Source organism: Lotus japonicus, chromosome 1, assembly GCF_012489685.1.
Source record: "Lotus japonicus ecotype B-129 chromosome 1, LjGifu_v1.2".
NCBI classification, from domain to species: domain Eukaryota; kingdom Viridiplantae; phylum Streptophyta; class Magnoliopsida; order Fabales; family Fabaceae; genus Lotus; species Lotus japonicus.
Window position 1 is genome coordinate 7,353,719 of NC_080041.1, and position 20,743 is coordinate 7,374,461.

At 34.7% G+C, this 20,743-nt stretch overlaps 3 protein-coding genes and 1 long non-coding RNA gene across 5 annotated transcripts; 3 read left to right on the forward strand and 1 right to left on the reverse strand.

Annotated features, from left to right (window-relative positions):
- The first annotated feature begins 1,058 nt into the window (after positions 1–1,058).
- LOC130733328 (heat stress transcription factor B-4b-like) lies at positions 1,059–3,159 on the forward strand. Its single transcript, XM_057585466.1, has 2 exons — positions 1,059–1,529; positions 2,277–3,159. The coding sequence occupies exons 1-2, from the start codon at positions 1,278–1,280 to the stop codon at positions 2,847–2,849; spliced, it is 825 nt and encodes a 274-aa protein (XP_057441449.1). The 5' UTR covers positions 1,059–1,277; the 3' UTR covers positions 2,850–3,159.
- Positions 3,160–7,448: 4,289 nt separating this feature from the next.
- On the forward strand, positions 7,449–9,753 carry LOC130731561 (uncharacterized). 2 transcript variants are annotated; one of them, XR_009016740.1, is made up of 3 exons: positions 7,449–7,687; positions 8,508–8,669; positions 9,254–9,753. It is a non-coding gene; the product is annotated as an uncharacterized LOC130731561 (long non-coding RNA). The 2 variants fall into 2 exon arrangements; XR_009016738.1 differs by having other exon boundaries at positions 8,568–8,669; positions 9,254–9,747.
- Positions 9,754–14,033: 4,280 nt separating this feature from the next.
- Positions 14,034–18,748, forward strand: LOC130733329 (F-box protein At2g26850-like). Its single transcript, XM_057585467.1, has 6 exons — positions 14,034–14,348; positions 14,573–15,746; positions 15,992–16,071; positions 16,182–16,360; positions 16,599–16,673; positions 18,307–18,748. The coding sequence occupies exons 2-6, from the start codon at positions 15,066–15,068 to the stop codon at positions 18,492–18,494; spliced, it is 1,203 nt and encodes a 400-aa protein (XP_057441450.1). The 5' UTR covers positions 14,034–14,348; positions 14,573–15,065; the 3' UTR covers positions 18,495–18,748.
- A 321-nt stretch (positions 18,749–19,069) lies between these two features.
- On the reverse strand, positions 19,070–20,743 carry LOC130731562 (uncharacterized). The gene has a single exon (XM_057583849.1). It carries the CDS (start codon positions 20,672–20,674, stop codon positions 19,454–19,456), a length of 1,221 nt encoding a protein of 406 aa, XP_057439832.1. The 5' UTR covers positions 20,675–20,743; the 3' UTR covers positions 19,070–19,453.

Here is a 20,743-nt window from a genome sequence, read left to right on the forward strand (position 1 = left end):
AAAATGCGGAGTCTGGAGAGAGAGATAGAGAGAAAAGGAGGTGTTTGCATTGTTTGAATGTCTGTATCATTACTGATATTTGAAAGAAGAAAAAGAAAGATTACAACTACAAAATTCTTCAACAGTGTGTATCTTTTCTGACTTCTGAGACTTATTCTTATAAATAAAAAAGTCCAGATTTGGGTGATCTAAGAAAGTTCTTTCAGTAATCCCTAATAAGCATGAGATTGTTGATGATGAGTAAAGGAAGAATGGTATCCTGAGTGATCACTTAATTCTTGTATAATGTGGAGCTATGTGTTATGTATTGAAACTTGCCAACTTTTCATGGGTTTTAACTTAGATGGCAATAAGCAAACCAGGGACACTTGACAAATTAATTCTCTGTTGCACTAGACAAAAAGCTTGACAAGCTGAGGTGATCTCTTCTCATATTGGGAACAAAATAAAATAGTAATGACACTTAGACATCTAAACAGTTAGACACATCATTTTTCTCTCTCCATCTCCTTATTTCATGATCATATCATATATCACACCTATTACTTCTTTCTCTTTTCTTCCTTTCTCACTCTAAGTGTCTGCAAATGTCCATAAATAAAATTAAAGCAGGCTATTGTTCTAGTTTCAACGAAAAGAAGATGGTGGAGGGGAGGGGGCCCAACAAAGTGAACAATTTCTGACTCTTGATAGTGTAGTAGGCCAAGCTTTTTGGAGGACTTTTGCAACCTTCAAAGTTTCAGTTTCATGAGTTTTACAGGGAAGAAATAAATGCAAATGTTCTCTTTTAAATCAAATTATTAGACTAGGAATTTGCACAAGACATGAAATCTTTTTTTTTTTTGATAATGAAGACATGAAATCTTTGTACCCATAAAAAAGTTACACAATTATGAAATCTTCATATTTTTGTGTTAAGCTTTGATTGACAACCCCATCACTCTAAAATCTGGAGAATTCTATAAAAATATACCCCACTGTTTTATCTCCAAAATAAAAATAGAAAGTAGCTCATTTCTCTAGAGGCATCAACCCAACACCACTGCAGCATAGAGCATAATCAATAGCTAAATAATATCTCATTGGATCTTATTATAGTTTATCCCAAAAAACTCATTGTTTTTACTGACATGGTCTTATGCTTCTTAAAGTTAGTAAACAACAGAAGTAAGAGAGGACAAAGAACAGTTATTTAAGTGATATCTCATATGTTTCTGTTTCATAAAGAAAAATTGTAACGAAGCACAAGATTGGAAGCAACACTCTGTGGTTCAGTGATGGCTTTCACACTAGACAGGTGTGAAGATAACATGGTGTTCACTATGGAGTCTCAGAAGTCAGTCCCTGCTCCCTTCTTGACAAAGACATACCAGCTTGTTGATGATCCTCACACTGACCACATTGTGTCTTGGGGTGATGATGAAGCGACATTTATTGTGTGGAGGCCACCTGAGTTTGCTAGAGATCTTCTTCCCAACTATTTCAAGCACAACAACTTCTCTAGCTTTGTTAGGCAGCTAAACACCTATGTAAGAATCCACCTATTCTGACTTCTTTGTTCTCTATCCCTCATGATTGTTTTAGCACTACCTCAATGGGTACTTAAGATTTTGTCCAAGACAAATTTTCACCCCATTGAGTTAGAATTTTCAGGATTTACATTCCCTGATTTCACTTCAATCATGCACTCACGCAGTTAAGGAATGTGAACGGTTCGATCAAGGTTAGTCAGCTCGTATAAGATGGACGAAAGGGATGACCTTCAAATTTGAGCCGTTCAATTCTTGACTGCATAAATTTAAGAATTTCCTGATGGCAGGGAATCCAAATTTGGTTTATCAGTATGCAAAGCTTGACAAAGTTGGCTTAATCATATTACTAATTGAGAAGAACTTAGAAATGGAATCTTCTCTAGCTTAAAAAGTTAGAGGTCTTCTCTTGATTTTCATTTCACTATTTGAACCGTGAGGCTACCCCGAAGTGTGTAGATCAACTGGTTGAGGTTGTTCTAGTTCTAGCTTAACTAGCGTCTTAGGTTTGAGTCCATATGAATGCAACTGCTTTAAATACTTTGTAGGGAGAACTTTATTGATTCTACCCGACTCGAACATAATTGTTTCAATGGAGGATAATTGTGGTTTAAACCAAAATAAACTGTGAGGCTAACTCATGATTACCTAGCTATCTGACTGCATTTAAATTTCATCATTATTGCTATAGAAGCTTCATGCTTGACTATGTTAGTGAAACAACATCTACTTTTCCTCTTCTTGCAGGGTTTCAAGAAGATAGTTGCTGATAGGTGGGAGTTTGCAAATGAATACTTCAGAAAAGGAGCTAAGCACCTTTTATGTGAAATCCACAGGAGAAAAACCCCACATCACTATCAACAAAACTACCATGAAGTCCAACTCCAACCACCACAGTTTCTTCAGCCAGCTGATGAAAGTTTCTGTTGGATTGATAATACTCCATTACCATCTCCTAAACCAGGCACTGATATCTTAACAGAACTTTCTGAGGACAATCAAAGACTGAGGAGAAAGAACTTGATGCTCTTATCAGAACTCACTCACATGAAGAATCTGTACAATGACATCATATATTTCATCCAAAATCATGTGAGTCCTGCTCAACAAAGAAGTAGCAACAATGCTATCTTCAAAGTTGTGGAACTGGATTCATCATCACCTCAATCACCAAATGTTATCATACCTACTAAGAGTTGTGCTATGGAGAAGTCTTTCATAACTTCTAGTGAGGACTCTAATAATTCTGTGAAGCTCTTTGGAGTTCCTCTTTGTGGAAAAAAGAGATTGCACCAAAGTAACCTTGATCAACAAGAATAAAGAGCATGATGTTTGGATGAACTTCCCTTTTCTTAGAATCAATTTTAGTACGTACAATCTACTCACAGAAGCTTCTCCTCGTAATTGATTTTGACTTCACAATCAATTTTAGAAGGACTAATTCGTAGTTAGTGCTTGCCATGACTATTAGCTTGTATTAGACAGCTCTGGTTGTTTTTGTAGGCATTTGAAGAGAATTTTCTTGTCATGTATAGCAGAGGCTGAAGCTAAGATTAATCAGGCTTAGTTACTTATTCAGAATTCTCCATTAGTTTATCTATTTCTGAAAAAAAGGCAATTGTTTTGTTTGTTCTTTTTGTATCACAAATTAGAATAGTTAGTTAAATTACCTTTTTCTGTTAATTTCTCTCTCTCTCTCTCTCTCTCTCTCTCTCTCTCTCTATATATATATATATATATATATATATATTATTCCTATCAATATATGTGTATGGTACTGTAAGAAAATCAAACACTTCCATAAAGAAAGGATATCCAAGGTAATAACTCCAAGATGACAACTATTCCTGTCAATACTTTAATACAAATTCCAAAGTCCAAAACATTATTCTGATAAAACGACATTATTGATCCCAGTGAAGACAATAAGCAAAAATTGGGTGTGTTTCCACCATTTCAAAACAATTTCTTATAATTTTTGGAATATCCATAACGAAGTGGTGTTTTCTGTGAACTAGAATCAGTACATATATAACCACCAAGCTCTGTGATCAAGGTTAAACAAAGTAAAAATAACTAAAAATAAAAAATATAAAAGAATTATAAATCATAAAATTTAAGTTATTTATTAGTGATATCAAGTGTGAGTAAGTCTCACAGTAAAAGAATTAAAACATGTAAACTTATTTATAAGTGAGATGACTCATACCCATATTGTCGTGAAAAATATGGTGTTTGATTCAGTTGTGATTTAACTAAATGTGATGATGCACATAGTTTGAAAACCAAATTAACTAAAGGAAGATGAGAGGTTGGACATGTCCTTGGGCATATAAGTAGAGGCTTATCAATCACCTATTTTTTCAGATTCTACCTTGGAGCCCAATTTCACCTCAACCCATCTCCTTCCATTACTATTTTTTATAGACTCAAAGATTGGGCCTAATAGGCCTGGGTATACTGAGGTCAAGTGGAGGCTCATTTAAAATCACATTCACAAGTTTGACAAACAAAATTACATTCACAAGCACCACAAGTATAGAAAACCGAATCACTTTGACCCACACAAAAAATCACAAGCTCCAAGAAAAGGAAGCCAATGATAATCATCTAGAAATGAAGTTGACTGTTTTAGCCTCTGGGACCATACAGTTCACATTCATTGAGAGTGATAGAGGGAGTTTTGTGTGGACCAAATAGGTGGGGTAGATGAGTTCAAACTTTAGGGGACAAGGACCAAAAGATTGTATACCTTAGTGGAAATATCAGAGTAACCATAGAGAATATACTTAATTAAAACATGGAATTTCTATTTCATTCATGATCAACGCGAAGAAATGAAAGAAAGAAAAATCTGTTTATGCCACTTGATCCTTAACCTATGGAGAAAAAAACAAAACAAGAGACACAATAGCAACTTCCTCTAAAAGAAATCAAATGTGGAGACTCATGGTTAGTGACATTGTGATGAATCAAATTGGCCTTTTGTCTGACCATGCATATGCATTTAGATAAGGTTTCTCGATTGGGTTTCACTTACAGATGTTATGATGCTCAAGTGGTAAAATCACCAACTCATCACTTATCCTTTTTATATACATTGTTACGGCAAAACCATTTTTACACTGATTATTTGTTTTATGTTACATTAATTTAAACTGTTAGTCCATTACATGATTTGTTATTTGCTGATAAAAAAAAACATGAGTTGTTATTTTTAAAATTTAAAATTTATTTTATGGCATAGTAAACAATCATTTTGATTTTTTTTTTTATGTTGGTGTAAAGAAGTTTGATATTGTATAATAAATCCTTAAGGGTTGTCTAAATGACCCTAGGTAAAAAATGGGTTAAATCACCCAAGTTTAGGTGTTCCAATGGTATTATTACATGTGTCTTTAAAAAAATCCAGGTCATGTTCCAACTCAATTTTTTTATATTTTTCATTAAATTCATTTTATTAAATAATTTATTTATACTTTAATCCCATCAATTTAAGATAAACTACACAATTAACATCTTTTCCAAAAAAAACCAAGAACCCTAATCCCCAATTTTAAATCTTCCCTTTCAATCAATTTAAACAAGTGAATATGAACAACCTGACTCCTCATGTTGCAGGCGTTACGGAACATTCTTACAGATCCATGGCTAAGCTTGTTGGAGATGTTGTTCTTCAACTTCATGCTGGGCTTCCTTTGAGAGGGATAGAGTTAATTGGTTAATTAAACTAGTGCAAAAAGTTCATTTTCTTCTTGACTCATGCAATCTAAGATCAAATTTTAAGGTGCAGAAACACTTTTAACATAACATTATATAGAAAACTGGGATGAGACAGTGGTTTTACATTTGAGCATCTTAATCTCTATCGTTGTAGACTTGTTCTTTAGAAGTTTATTGTGGAAATCTAATAAAGGTAAGCAATTTTTTCCACATGAACAATTCGAGATTGAATTTAAAAAGAGTTGAAACTTCTGAACAATTTAGATTGTTTCTTCCGTCATTTGATAACTCATGGATTCTGTCGGGTTAATTAGTTTGAGCTTCTGAACCTTCGTGAGTTTTGAGTTATACTCAAATTACTTCAAATCTTGTTTTAATGTTCATTTTTATTTCATAAAAAAAACTATCAACAAAATACAATTATACGGGATGACTTCCATCGGGATCGTATTAAACAAACCATGCAATTATTGAAATGTTGAAATGATGGAGATGGATGAAATTCAAGGCATATGATAATTCATGAAATAAAATAGGACTATCAAAAAAAAAGGACATTTAAAATTGGGGATTAGGGTTCTTGGTTTTTTTTGGAAAAGATGTTGATTGTGTAGTGTATCCTAATTGATGGGATTAAAGTATAAATAAATTATTTAATAGAATGAATTTAATGAAAATATATAAAAAAGAATGAGTTGGATTTTATGATGACACATGTAACATGAGTTGGAATTTTTTAAAGACACATGTAATAATACCATTGGAACAACCTAAGCTTGGGTGATTTAACCCATTTTTTACCTTGGGTCATTTAGACAACCCCTGTGAAATATTTAATTATTTTCTGAAAAATTACTTATTTTATAAAAATGATCACTTGTGTATTTTTTGAATTGTTTGTACATACGTATGATAAAAACATAATTAAAAAAAATTGAAATATAACCCTAACCCTAATGCTCTCTAAGGCTTAGGAATTAAGTCAAAAACGACACAAACGTACAAAGAGTGTTACAAAGTAATAAATGGTCCACCAACAAGTAGATCGCTTAGAGGGCGAGAATCTCACTTGTCGTATGGGTGAATCATTTATTGAGTTTGAAGGCCATCCTGAAATCCGTCGTTGGCCCCTCGTTCGTCAGGTCCTATGGATGCACTCTGAAGAATAAACCGCCATGTGAGATGATTTGCCTTAATTTAGACATAGCTTGAATAACCCTTTGATAGGATTACCCTTGATAAGTTCACAAGACGCCACACCAAAAACATGAAAGTACAATGTATGTTTCTTTATTAAGCTCTCGTGTATCTTTAGCTCGCCCTCTTGAACCATAAGTTTAGCGTGGTCGATGGGGCGATCCTTGCAATGGACCGCCTACGGCCAGTCCAAAAGGGAACCATTTTTGTATACTAAAGTCTATTCACTATTGTGCTAGTGATCACCATTTCTATTTTTCCCACAATGCTTTCGTCGAGCCACGTTGCCCATTCTCAGACCAAAGAAATGGTGTTTTTTTCAAGATATTTCAATCTTGAGGGACTCATCTTCGTGCTCTTAAGCATTGTCCACAATTGAAATCCAACTGAAAAATGTACCAAAAGAACTTAACTGAAAAAGGAGTTCCTTTTCATTTGTTGACCAAGTTCATAGGATGAAACTACATGTCAGCATTCTTTCGTCACAGATTTTTTATGAAACAAATAGAAGTTAGCAGAGGCAAGTTAGGATCAACTTATTTTTATCCAAAATCAATTCTAGTATCAATTTTAATATCCAAAAGCTACTTACCAAAATTAATTTAACTTTAGAATATTCATTACTTCTTGGCTCTAATGCACTAGTACTCTGAAAGCGGAATGAGAAAAACTTGAAGAGTACAACTCTGTACCAACCCCTATATACCAATTTGATTTTCCATTGTTTTACCAATTTTAGTCAAATTAAAAGATGCGCTGAACACTAATATTAGCATAATGTAATTACTATTGTAACAAAAAAAAAGTAATTACTATTTGTTTTTCAAAAATCCTAGTCAAAGAAAACGGTGAGTACTGAACTTATCTATTATAATCTATTATAATATATGAATTATGAAGCGCGCAATATAACGCTGAGCACATAATACTGATTTTGCCACGTCAATAAAAATCCATCGTGGATGCCTCCAAATTCTTCCAATCCCTTCTACACTTCTTTATGCATTCTTTTGGTTTCTTTTTCTTCGTTCCACTATCATTTCTTCTCCTGTACATCCCTTTCTATGCAATCCCTATGTCCTCGGCGTAGCCACACTTCCGCTCCTCGCTCCATCGCTCTATCGCCTCAGATCAATTCCACTCCTTCGACATTCCTAGCCTGCCAAAATAAAATCTACACTGCTTATGTTTCTTTTCTCTGTGATTGCAATTGCATGCTTGTCATCTTCCGTGGCTTGGTTAGTCGCTCTTTTTATTGCTAATAGTAATCCTGGTTTTTATATTTGTTTTATTTTTAATTTCTCAATTAATTGTATTACATATGTTAGCATATAGCAATTGAGGCTATTTGACCGATAGCAATTTCATTTTCTATGCAACATGACTGTCTGTTTCAAAATTGTATAATATGGATTGCATAATAATATTTCTATGGTTTAGAGCAATCATGGGAACTTGTATATATATATATATATATATATAGTATATACCTGTATCAAGGAAACTAACACACACAAAAATATCATAGAAGAATCAAACATTCTTTGATATGTTAGTCACATGGCCAACATAAGGCGGTTAAAGGGAATACCATACTTTCTGAGTGAGGATTAGTATATACTACTTGATGATCTTAAGCGTTTTTATGCTCTACTACAGCTGAAATCTCTTTGCTACAAAAAATCCTTGACTGATTAAAACTGAAAGTACTAAGTATTTTTCAAATTTTCTATGCACCTCTGTTTTAAAAATCAGGTTTTCTAACACTAATATCTAAATCTGAATACTATCTGTCACATATTTATGATTCAAATCTGAACGTTACAAGAACAAATTCAAACAGAGTTAACCCACTTATATATCTAAGAATAATATGTTGACATTCACTTAAATAGATGCAAATTTCTTGGGATTCAAATTTGAACCTTATGAAAAGGATTCAAAATAGTCATCACATTATAATGTGTATAAATATGCATAGACATACAAATTCAATTCACTTTCAATCCACATTTGCATCTTTCTCTTTGTTTGATGTTACACTGCCATGAATAACAGTCAATCTGCCGTGTTTCTCCATGGATACATTTGCCCCCAATTTGAATATGGTATTCATAGATTAAGGAGCAAGATAGAGAGAGGTTAAAGAGATGCATGGAGATGGTTGCCAGAAATCAGATACAGAAATTGCGCATATGATAGAGATGCTTCAATGCCTTGGTGAGTTTAGTGTCACTTTATATCTTGGTGTTATATTGTTAGCATATTTTTGTGATACATAAACTAATCTTCTATGAGAAAAGTCTGCCCTATACAAATTTCTGTACAAATATTGGATTCTAGGTTCTAGCTAACCTTTCTATGTGAAGATTTCTCTTCATATTCCCTAATTATTACAGCAGATGAAACAATTAGAGCTTGTGGTTCAGACTTAAAAAACCAATAACAATTGTAAGAGCCAGCTCATGAAACTTTATCCTTACTCTCTTTAAAGTTGCATCCATCAACCTCTAAATTAACATTTTATTAGCGCCTGTTGATTAAATTTTTATTGTGGATGGACTAAGTAACATTGGATGAATTATTGAACAAAACTTGTGCTGATGTTTATTCATTTTGTTTTTTCAAAGACTAATATAAGCTACCAATACCATTAATTTGTATGTATCTGTATCCATGAGGTATCTTCACTGGTTTTTGGCTGGAACCCCTTGACACACACATGCCCACATGTTTTGTCTAACGTGATACAATTAGCATGTTTGTTATAACCGGTAATTGTAATGGTATAATCAATATTTCAGGTGGTTGTAATCTAAAATTTCCCATGACAGAATGTTGACATCGGCAGAGCCAAGACAACATGCATCATTTGATGAAGAAGAAATCAACGACACATATAACATTACTTCAGTTGATGAAGAATAAATTTTGATTCAAACCTTGAGGACAAACACATCTAAGAGAACCAAAGTTAGTAATACGAACACCACAAGGAAGCCAGAAGGAATAACAAGACAAAAAAAATAGAAAGAGCAATTCAATGCGTAGCTTATATTTCATTTCCTGCACTTTACATCATGTATTTGACTATTTTATTTCTAAATCAAAAGCTTAGCTTATTTACATCATGGTCAAATAATGGTTACCTTAGATTTGACAATAACCACTCATGTGTGAATTGGAAAAAAAACCACTACTAATGCATAAGATGTAATAGTAATACTTAAACTCCACTAATGCTCGAAATGTAGTGAATCACTTTGTATGTCTTAAAAACTACCAATACTATAAGAAAGATTTATACACAAATACACTACATATTTAGTCAGTCGTATTTACCCGCGCAACGCGCGGGTTGTAGTCTAGTTATACCTTAATGTGCCCACTTGTTTTATGCAAGAATAACAATGCCCATTCTTTTTGGCAATATAAAAACCTGCAATACATACATGTTATCTTTTGTTCATTATGTATAGTATATACATGTTTTCTTTTACTAAAACGATTCCAAAAAAAAAATTATGTAAATCTCTTAAAAGCTTTTGTTAGTAAACGATTACTATTGTTACTGTTGTTTTAATTTAGTAAATACTCCCTCCGTTCCAGAAAGTTTGTAGTTTAAGATTGTCGCACAAAAAATAAAAAAAACAATTATTGATAGTATAATTTGACTAGATTGTCCTTATTTAATTTTACTAGTATGATAAGAATTTAAAATTTTTTTTTACTAGTATGGTATGCAACTATTAAATTATACTTGTGGTTAGTTAATATGAAAAGTGATAAGTGAGGGAAAATGTATTAAATGAGGGTATAAGTGGAAAAAATTAGCAAAAGATGCAATAGCGTTCTAAAACAACAAACATTTTAAAATATTGAAAGTAAGTCCAGAACAACAAATTTTCTAGAACGTATGAAGTATCATTTTTCTTAGGGGCAAGGACTCAAGAAGCAGAAAAGATGACTATTGCATAATTTTAAACCAACTAAAACTGGTAGTACTGATATTAAATATCAATATCTATGTGAATCAAGATCTTATGTCTCTTTTGATTTTATATATAAACTTACAACATGGAGTTTAATACCATTGTTCTTCATTGATATATACAGGCCAAGTTGTGTCTGTAATCAGTAAAGATGAGCATTGTTTTCAGCATAAAACCAAGCAGGTTGCTTTGGTTCACGTATGTGTGATGTGGGAAGCTGCTCAAGGAATGCATTGGCCTCTGTGAAGAAAAAGATAAATGGAGCAATCAAGAAAACATGACTACTCAAGTTAGCGGTCCAAATTATGGGATATGGTGAGGTGATGGACCACCCAAAACAACAATCAGAAAAATCAAAATCACCAAACTTTGAGAGTGAGAGGACAATAATTGAACATCCACATATATTCAAAATATTATTGTAAAAAAAGTAAAATTCTACTCCATGAACGCACAACCCATCCTTTTAGGGAAATTTCTAGGAGGTGAATTAATTTAGAGTTGAAGTAAATTCGCTCCTCCTCTTGTTGAGGAGGCTGTGTAAGGTTTCCTGGCGGTGTTGACTGCTCCACGGAATTAGTGAAAGTCAGCCTATTTTAGATAGGAGCAAGGGGTAAGTCCCACTTGCGGTATTCACTGTGTATGCTGGGGTATGACATCTCTATGGCTTATTATGGCCATTCAACAGGGACTGAGAGTCTCTAAATCGAATCTAGCACAAGACAGACAGTTAAAGGGAACTTGAACTTCCATCCTGTAGGTGAAATAGCCCACACCATCACTAGACATGAATTGGAACCCCTTATCCCTAGAGGATGCTATTTTTAAGTTGACATGCTCTAACTCGGGTCAAATCGAGCTAAATCTAAGGTTATATACGTTTTTCAAATGAGTTGCGTCAAGTCAACTACGTCCTAATTGAGGATTATGAGTAGAGTTTTTTTGGTCAAGTATGAGAGTCAAGACCTATATATATGTCAAGAACGTATAAGGGTAGGTAAGGGATGTGCGCTTTAATCCACGTTATAATACTCACCGAAAGAGGAGGCCCTAACCTATAATTTTTTTTTATTATTGTTTAAATAATCCACACCACTAAATTTTTATTATTTTATCTAAGTGGTCATTTTATGATGACATAACATGTAACACTTTTATATATGTGATACATGTTGGACTTTAGCATATTGGAATGTAACTTGTAATTAACAAAGTGATGATGGGAGAGCCACACCCAAATTGAAGTACCATGACCCTGGAATGTGGAGCTGAGCAGCTATTGGTGGATCTTGGTTTCTGCTTAATTTGTTATATAATTTGCACCGTCCATTTCTCAGCCTCTGCCTCTGCCTCAGGGCAGGGTACTCCTTTTTCAGGTCCCTTTGTTCTTCGTTTGCCACTGATTTGATCGTGTTCTTCACGCGTCTAGATATTGCATTCTTTTCACTCCTCCAAAAACAATAACCAACTTGTGAAGAAATTGGACACAACTTGACGTTGGTTGGCTTGGTTGGATTTATAAATATTCTTTGTTTCATGGAAGAATTTGTTTATAAATGAAGCCATATAAAGGAGCTTGACTTTTGTAACACAAGTGATTGCTTGAAGGAGTTTCATATTAGTTTGCTTAAAGTAACTAACCACATAAATTACGTTTATTTAACTAATCCCAGGTCTAAATGAAAATTAGTATAGATACATAGACACCGTTATATCAACACCCATCAACACTTGCAATTTTGTGTTGGTTTAATTTTATAATTTATTAGTTTGTGACTTAAAAAACCGTCACAATAGTTTTGTGGGGGTGTTGAGGCATGGTAATGAATGGTCATAGTTTCTTTTAACCTTTTAAAGGTATTAGTATTAGAAATTGAGAGGTCTATACTCAACCACAAAAGTTAGCTCAAGAATTGAGGTTTGCACTACCCTTATATAGGGCTCACTTCCAGGACTGAACAACCTGGAACGTGGGATCAACAACAACGGGTGTCCCAAATATGGGAGGTCTCCACAACAAACAACAAATGGATTTAGGATAGGCTCTGATACCATATTAGAAATTGAGAGACCTATATTCAACCACAAAAGCTAGCTCAAGAATTGAGGTTTGCACTACCCTTATAAACGCTAACTATGTTTTATCTCTAGCAAATATGAGACTTCTAACAATTAGTCTGACTCATTTTTATATTAATTATTCTCTAAGATGAATGTTTTATGAAGATCAAGGAAAGATCTACATTTTTTCATGGGATTCAAACAAAAATGAAAAAACATTTCACGTGCTATATCTTGCTCAATTATTGGTCACCTCGTGATTCACAGATGATTTTATTCGTTTTCAGCGAGGCTAACAGTGAGGATGACCAAGCAAGTTAGAGTATTGTGTGTACTCTTTGAATTAATCATAGTCTTAATCATAGTCTTAATTTCTTCATTGCTTCCTGGAGGTTAATTAATATATTCAATACCTACCGAAGTCTGATGCAGGATATTAGAATAAATATTGTGTGTAAACATGTAACTTTCATAAAATATTTTGTAAGACCAAATATACAGGAGTATATGATAGTATCATATAATTAATATGTCAATGTGTGGCTTTTGTAAATTAGACAAATTAACATTGAAAAAAACACTTCAATACAAATTTAAGTTAAATATATTTTTAGTCCTCATAAAATAATGAAATTGGATTTAGTCCTTATTAAAAATCTCATAGCTTTTTAAATATATGAAATTAATGTTTGTCGTTTTGAGGTGCATTTTATGCATCGGTGGAGTTTTAATCTGCCAAAATTTATTTAATTTTCGCATTAGTAGCCGTATAAACTAAACCGCCACAAAATGAATGACATAGATGAATTTTACATATTTTATTATTATTATTAGTGAATAAAAGTTATGATTTTTTTTGAGAAAAACTAAATTCAATTTTTCCTTATTTTGCAGGAAAAAACATATTTAACCTAATTATTAATATACTTATTTTAACATATATTCACGCCTCTTGAGTCTTGCCTAGTGGTTATAAGACTATCATTAGGACAACTTGAGGTCGAATTGGAGCTCTCAGGATCGATTCCTGTTATTGTTAAAATAATGATTGGCTAGAGGCAGCCATGCACCGCAAGCGAGATTAGTTAAGGTGTGCGAAAAGTGGCTCGGACACCATGGTGAGAAATACTGAAATACTAAAAGAAAAAGAATTTCAACTAGTACTAATTTTAAGCATGGGCGTTCATAAGCAACTTGTAGTAGTAAATGCAGAGGGAGGAAATCAGAAACCCTCACCTCAAATTTTTAATATTAACGAATCTTGTCTTACGTACGTTATCCAAAGTAGTTGTTGCCTTTTCTGGTCAGACATTTCCCTCCAACTTGATCATGGCACAACAACAAAAACAAAGTGCACAAGATTTCCTATACAGAGAAAAAGAAATTCAATTATTTAATCAATACTAGTACATTTTTTTTCTTAAAAAATGTATGCCAATTTGATCATTAATTTATATTTTTCATTGGGAATCCTTTGATGATTGGATCATAGAAGAATGGGGCGTGAGACTAGAAATGTGTGTTGACATCCACAAAAATCTAACATCACCTCAACCTCCCATTCATGTTGCATATTTAACTCTTTCTAGTTTCTATTCCATTCATTGCCCACCAATTGCTTGCTTTATTGCCTCAACACACACACACAACAAAAGAAGAAAAAAGAGAAGAAGAAAAGAAAACTCTGTGATTGCTTGCTTGCATAGAGGATAATAATTGAGGTGTGGTGAAGAATTTGTTGGAGTGAGGGGAGGAGGACCCACCTACCCTTCACATTCATCATCCTCTTCACCAATCTCTTTTTAATCTTCTGCTGTTGCACCACCATCACCACCACCATCACAAGGTTTATCATTTTTCTTGTTTTCTTTAATCTTTGTAGATCTTGAGGTGTTGTGTGGGCCTAATACTGCTTCACTTCCAACTTGCTAGATCTAATCTAGATAGACATAAATTATTCCCATAAGATTTTTTCACTTACCAAGAGATTTTGAGATTCTGTTTATGTTTCTGTGATTCTTGTTATATAGACTCATCTTCATTTATTTTCTTTGCCAATTCATTTCATAGGTGTCATAAAACCTGATACCAGATCTTCATTACTTTCATTGGTTCACCTCTTCATAAGGAAATATTCAACTCTTCATTGAATAGCAACTGTTTTTGGTTGACTTCACTGTTGTATTGTGCTCTTCATTGGAAGCTAATAGGAGAAGCAAATAGTATCAAGCTGTTGCAAGTTTTGTTTTCTTTATCCAACACCCCATAACAGCATTTCAAGGCAATTTCCCTTGTTCATCCGTGTGGTTGTTCTCTACCTAATTTATTCTGATCTAACTTTGGTCTAGGAGGCCCACCATTGGGCTTTTGGTGGGCTTTCGTTGAACCAATCAAAATTCCATCTTTAAAAGGTGGTTGAACTTTGAAGGTTCCTTGTTTCTTTCCAACAAGGAAGGGGGTGAGTGTGCCAATTGTGTTGAATAGTGAGTTCCACAATTGGCTTTAAGGCTCTATAACATATGCAAAACTCAAATTTCACCCTTGAAAGATATCCTATCTTGTAATGCTACTTTACTTCATAACTTGTGTCTCTTTCTTTCTGTTTTTAAAGCCTCTCATCCTTCTCAAACCACTCCCATCATGGACTAGTGAGGTGAGATTTATCTCTCTTTTGTTTCACAAAGAGCTTTTGTCTGTGAAATCCATCACTAGTTTGTTTAGGAACCGCCTTTGGCTTGGTTTTCTTTGTCAAATTCCTTCAAGAATGTCTCTTGTGAAGAAGACTCACACTTCAAAGGTGGAGAATGTTGAGGACACACAAGAGATGTCAGTGTTGGACTTGCCAGATTTAGTGTTGGAAACCATACTTGAGAAGCTCCCTCCATCTTCACTTTGTCAAATGGCTGGTGTTTGCCGTTCATTGAGGGAGAGATGTGTGAGTAATCACCTATGGGAGAGGCACATGAAACAGAAATGGGGAAGAGTTGTAGGTTCAGTTGCTTACAGGGAGTGGAAATGGCATGTTGCTTCCAAAAGGAATGTTGGCAGTGTTAGACATGGCAAGCAAAGGAGCTTGATGAGGCTCGTGCCGCTTCGTTGGCCTTTTTCATGGATGAGAATGAAGGTGGAAACAAGTTATAGCAGCAAGCAGAGGAGTTATGTGCCTCCTGATTCATTCATGACTTGGTATCTTGCTCTTGAGAGTGGCAGCTTCGCGTTTCCTGCACAGGTCTATAACCGCGAGGTATCTGTGATGAACCCCCCTTGTGCTTTTTCTATTGAAAACTTTTACCGTATCATGCTACCCTTAATTGTAAAATAAGTTATAGCACTTTTGGGTAAACTTATTTCTTCTCAGAATCAATTCTAGCATATAGAAGCTACTCATAGAAGCTTCTCCCCGGAATTGATTTTGGCTTAGAATCAATTGTAGAAGAATTTTGATAAGTAAAAGATTGTTTTTCTCACAAGTTACATTTATTTCTGCAGAACGGCCATGTTGGATTTATGTTATCATGCTATGATGCTGAGCTTAGCTATGATCCAAGCACTGACACCTTCCAAGCCAGGTAATTGGACATGATTTTTGTGGTGATCATATCTTTAATATAATTATGTTCCCATTTATCATAGACTTTTTTATCTTGTGGCCTAATTATTGATTATTTGTCTATTATAGGTATCCACCACATGGAAGAAGGGCAGCTACAGTAGAGCATGGTGTCCCATGGGAAAGGCTAAGGGCACCACCTGTTGATACTCCTCCACATGATCTTCATATCTCTGACTGTCTATGTGATTTGCATCCGGGTGATCATGTAGAGATTCAGTGGAGGAGAAACAAAGAATTTCCTTATGGTTTGTTCCTTTATTCAACATGTTCTTATAATTTTAATAATTGTATTGGTTGTTTGGACACATTTTGGCATTTTTGGGACATAAGATTTCCATCTGACAAAGTGAACCGTTTTTGAGTCTTCAATGAAAATGATTACTTATCCAATTTTTGATTATGCATTTCCATTTACATGTATGATTTACTCTTCTTGTGATAATATCCTAAATTGGAGCTTGATAAAGTGCCCCTTTATGGCAGGTTGGTGGTATGGTATTGTAGGACACTTGGAGTCATGCGATGGGAATGAAAATTACTGCCATTGTCATAATAGTGGTGAGTTAATTCATTTTCCTTTTAAATGAATGCATTTATCATTTATTAGCTTATCTTGGCTGTAGTTTTTGTCATTCATGTTATCCATGTTCTGTTCCTCCCTTCAATTTGAACTGTTTTTGGTAAAATCATCTAGTGGAACAATGCAAGGATGAGATAGGATTTGGATTCCCTGCTCTTGAATTTTCGTAAATTCACTGCAGTCATGACTTTATAACCATCCGATAGATTAGATTTCAAGAGATTGATTATGCACCTGAAATTGGAAATTAAATTTGAACCGTCCAATCTTGATCAGACAGCTACGAATCTGTGACTGCAGTGAACTTAGAAAAATTCGAGCGCAGGGAAGCCGGATCTGGTATGATGTGGGGATTAGTTGAAAAGGTGATTGTAGGATACAAATGAATTCTATTTTCTTAGATTCAAGTGAGTGTAGTGTATAAAGATGCAAAAATAGAGAGAGAAAAGAACATCATGATCAGGGATTTTGAAGACAAGGGAATTGAGTGTAGGTTAAAGTCTATTGTTATATGGATTAAATTTTTTAGTGATGTTTCATACAATTATTGTGGAGCTTGTAAAGTGAAAAAATAATGATGTAAATGTAAAGTTCATTTTGTCCGATCAGCCTCAATTTAGGCTAGGTTCCTTTAATTGCAATAATAATATATCAAAAGATGGACCACCAACTATGCTATAAGATTGGTCCCCCAGACATATCATGGTCCATATGTCATGATTCCACCAACATTGTGATAACTCCTGTCTCAGTGGATCTGTTTATGGCCAACTATGTTAAAGAAAAAAATCCAATTTTATTTAAAGCTTCTATTTCCCTTTTGCTATTGAATGTGGGGATACCATGTTCATTATAAGCTTTGAAACTCTACTTCCATTTACTTGATAGTGGTTGTTAACCGCCAGAGTCATCCACAGCCTCTTGCTTAGCCTACCTTGTTTGACATTTCTTTTAACAATCCCTTCCCCACAGATAACAGTAACAACAGAAGAAGAATAATGCAAAACACTATAATTTGGGAAAAAACTTAGATACATTTTTTATACATGCTGTTTTTACTCTTGTCCAATAAGAACATGACACACCGGTTGAAAAAGGGGAAGTTGAGGGAGGTTATTACATTAATAAAATACTAAAAATGTTGGTGACTGAGTTTTTCATCAGATAACAGCACAAACAATACATATAGTAGGTAAGTTCTGTCCTATAGTTTGTGCCTCAGTAAATAAAAACCAAGTGTGTATATCTTCCTGGCCATGAATACATAATGATTTTGCATGTTTTAGTGTTATGTTTCTAATAGGAAAGTTCTTTTGTGATAAACTCTATTCTCATGTTCCTTCACCACTCTATTTAAGCATGACACGAGTTAAGGCATAATTTGACATGTTCTTACCAATATCGTGTTTTTGCAAGTTCTTCAAGATGGTCAAACATTTTCTTCCTTTGGGATATAATGAATGAAGTTCTCAAAAATCTACCATGAAAACTGAACTGCTAATCTTTTTGACCCATGGCATTAGCCTTTGCTATATCTCCTATCCCCAAAGGCGTTTCTTTGGAGTTAGGATTCAAATATGGTTTATTTGACACTATAATTGCTGATTGCAGACACAGTGGTGCTAGAGTTCAATCAGTACACTCCTGATTCGCGTTGGAGGACAACGAATATCAGTAGGAAAGATCACCGGGAGGAGGGAAATGAGGCGGACGGTTTCTATGGAGGAATCAGAAAGATAAAGAGTGAGAATGAGATTTCCATTTGGAAAAAACTTTGGCCTTCTGATGTGTTGGACTAAATAGATCATACTTTCCAGATAGCGTTATGTCAAGACTAGTATTCTTATTTGGCAGATTCTTCTGCATTAGGGAAAAGGGGTTATATAGGATTCTCATTATGCCAAATGGACACTGAGGCTCCCCCTTTTATTATCACAATTTTTTTCATGGAAAAGTGTAGGCTTCTTCATGTAATTTCAATTCATGTAAATTACTCATTTAAGCACTGATGGCGCTGAAAGTTGATTCCACATAATATAGAAGGTTAAGAATCTATCTGATATTCTACATTTAGTTTAAGCTTTGAATTCAAATATATGTATACTTATCTACCAAGGGATGTAAAATGTAGTTCAGATATTATTTTTATGCAAACAGATTATTAGCATCATGACTAAAGAATTCTCTCTCTCTCTCTCTCTCTCTCTAACTCACTCTCTCTCTCTCTCTCTGAACTAACTGATGTTTCTTTTGGCTATGATTTATGAATGAGGTATACAGCCTCAGTGATCTGCAAAGCTCTTGCAGACGCAGCATAGTTGCATCTAATATACCATTCATTGTTATATTATCTTAAAATTTTGAATGTATTAAGGACTCCTTTGATGGAACAAAGGGTTATAAAGGGAGAATGACATTGTTAGGGAAGTTGAGCTTCCAATTCACGTGGGAAAGTATCTAGCTAGTCAAAGGGATTTCAACTAACAATTTCTACTCAACATTGCTATCATAGGTTTCACACCAGAAAGGACAAAGTGATAAATAGAGACAGCAACAATATTTCATCATTCATTTGAGCTAAATTCTATATTCTACTTAGATGACCTGTGAGAATCTTAGTGCATGTTTGGAAATCCTTTTACAATTGATTCTGAAGTCAAAATCAATTTTGATGAGAAGCTTTGTGTGAGCAGCTTCTACGTGCCATTCGAGGAAAGAGAGGTTGATCCAAACCTGCTATTAATCACTTCAAATTCGCTCACTCATAACCCAAGCAAAGAAAGAATCGGGGCACTGGCCTGTGACATACCAATCTCATTTTGCTCAACTCAGCCGTTGCTTCATCTTTATTCCATTGGGGTAATTGTGTCATAGATTTAATGTCAAGTTTTCTCAGCAAGGGTGGCTTCTCTGGTTCTTCTTTTTTATCTTCTATGTTGTGTTGAGAACTGGCTTTCCCCTTTTTTCCACTCCCAAAGAGAAGCTTCTTTATAATTCCCTTCTTTCTATTCCTTGTCCAAAAACCACCTCTTTGATTCTCATCTTTCTTTGTCTCCCTAGCAAGTTTGGAAACTGAGATCCTCTGGGCCTCAAAGTTCCTATGATTTCCCTCTCCCATTTGTCTCACTTGTCTTGTAAACACCAACCCTTCAGGCTCAGATAGCAAATTTACCCTTCTTGATGCTTGCTGAAATGGCTCTTTCTGAACCTCACCACAATGTGACTTAGGTTGATTTGACTGTGATTGTCCCACATGTTTTTCAGACTTGTTGTTGAAGCCTCTTAATGGTGAAAGAGATCTAGTCCTTCTGATACCATGTTTTGCCTTTGTTTTCCCTCTTTTTTTTTCTTCTTTGACCTTCTCGAGAGCCTCCATGAATGGATCAAACTCATCATCCCACAAACTATGACGCGAAAATGGAAGCCTAAGCATCAACCCCGGGGACCTTGGCGACACCATTCTTGAACTTTGAGTACTCACCATGTTTCCATCTCCATTCTGAAGTAGCCTTGGAGGAAGTTTGAGAGGTGGTAGCAGTGGCAGGACTCTACCATTACTGAATAGCTCATCAGCAAATGCCATAGCTGGCATTGAATCCTCACAAAACCTTTGTTGGTGATGGAATGTGTTAACATCTTTTTGGTTTGTCTCAATGACCATGTGACTGAGATTGAAACTGTGACCGGTTTCAAATTCAAAGTCGTCTAAATTGGAGTTAGCATCTTCTTCATATGCTCTTGGTGTTGTGGGGCATGTATGAAAACCACAAGATGGTCTTAATTTGAGTCTGCTAGGACTAGATGGTGCACTGTAGAAGCACATCTCTTGGCTGCAGCTACTTGCACTCATCTTGCCAAGCTCATTGGGAAAAGAGATATCCATCATAGTGACACACACAAACCTTAGGCTTTTATGACAGAAGAAGGGGTGGCTAAGTTTTGTAAAGGCAACACAATGATAGGGGAGCTTGGAGAACATAACAACTTGTGAATAATGTAAAGGTGATATGGACTATATAATATTTTTTTGTTTGTTTTAATAAAGGTA